This window comes from Apteryx rowi, unplaced genomic scaffold (genome assembly GCF_003343035.1).
Source record: "Apteryx rowi isolate R43461 unplaced genomic scaffold, aptRow1 scaffold_3480, whole genome shotgun sequence".
In the NCBI taxonomy this organism is placed as follows: domain Eukaryota; kingdom Metazoa; phylum Chordata; class Aves; order Apterygiformes; family Apterygidae; genus Apteryx; species Apteryx rowi.
This window is the reverse complement of record NW_020449953.1, coordinates 1-1,216: the sequence shown is the minus strand read 5'-3', so window position 1 is coordinate 1,216 and position 1,216 is coordinate 1. Positions and strand designations below refer to the sequence as shown.

The 1,216-nt window shown below is 73.4% G+C and overlaps 1 protein-coding gene across 1 annotated transcript; it reads left to right on the top strand.

The window, feature by feature from the left end:
* Positions 1-506: 506 nt before the first annotated feature.
* On the top strand, positions 507-1,200 carry LOC112969401 (RISC-loading complex subunit tarbp2-like; the record flags this gene model as incomplete). Its single annotated transcript, XM_026072677.1, has 2 exons — positions 507-803; positions 1,008-1,200. Coding segments are annotated over 2 exons (455 nt in total), but the record flags the coding sequence as incomplete, so codon positions are not given.
* Between the last annotated feature and the right edge of the window lie 16 nt (positions 1,201-1,216).

Genomic DNA, 1,216 nt, shown 5'->3' with positions numbered 1-1,216 from the left:
GTCGGAGCGCAGGGGGACCCCCAAGGGTGACCTGGGATCCCCTGGCCTTCCCTGGGTGTCGGGAACCCTCTGGATTTGGGATCCCCGGGCGGTGGGTGCAAGTCCCCACAGAGGGTCCCTGTATCTGGGTGTCCCTACGGTCCCCATGTCCTTGGGGTGTCCCCGCATGGGGCCGCCTCTGCCATCCCCATGTCCCCCAGGGGGGTCCCAGAAAACCCTGAGCCTCTGTGTCCCTGCGTGGGGGTCCCAGTGTCCCTGGGGGGGTCCCTGCGTGGGTGTCCTGGTTGTCCCCGAGCCCCAGTATCCCCAGAGGGTCCCTGTTGGGGTGGCCCCTGAGCCCCCATGTCCCTGGAGGGTCCCCATGTCCCTGAAGGTCACCACGTGGGGTCCCGAGACCCCCTTGTCCCCGGAGGTGTCCCCAGATGGGGTCCCCAAGCCCTGGTTTTCCCCCCGCGGGGGTCCCTTACCTTCCCCGCGTCCCTTGAGGTGTCCTGGCGGTCCCTGAGCGCCCGTATCCCCCCCCYGTGCGGGGTGTCCCAACCGTCCCCGCGTGGGGGCTCCCGGAGGTCCCCGTGCTGTCCCCAGTCGCCCCCCCAACGTGTGTCCCCCGCAGGCGGGACCCAGGCTGGAGGGGCTGCGGGGCCGAGCGCCCGGCTGCACCTGGGACTCGCTGCGCAACTCGGCGGGCGAGAAGATCGTGCAGCTGCGGAGTCACCCGCTGGCACCCTTGGGCGCCGGCGCCTGCGCCCTGCTGCAGGAGCTCTCCGAGGAGCAGAGCTTCGCCATCAGCTACCTCGACATCGGTGAGCGCGGGCGCCGCGCGGGTGCCCCCACCCATAACCCCCCCCCTCCGCCCCAGCCGGGATGGGACCCAACTCCGGGGCACCCTGCCGTCACCCGCAGCCCCAGCCCGCGTTCGGGGAGGGCGCTTCGGGGGTGCCGCGAGCGGTCTGGGGGTGTCGCGGAGGGGTGACGGTCCCCGCTGTCCCTGTCCCCCCCCCACGCAGACGCCGTGAGCCTCAGCGGGCTGCACCAGTGCCTGGTGGAGCTGTCGACGCAGCCGGCCACGGTTTGCCACGGCGCGGCGCCCTCCCGCGACGCCGCCCGCACCCAGGCCGCCCGCAACGCCCTCCAGTACCTCCGCATCATGGCGGGGGGCAAGTGAGCGCCCCCGCGGACCCCCCCCCGCCGCCCACCCGACTGACAGCCGCGCGTG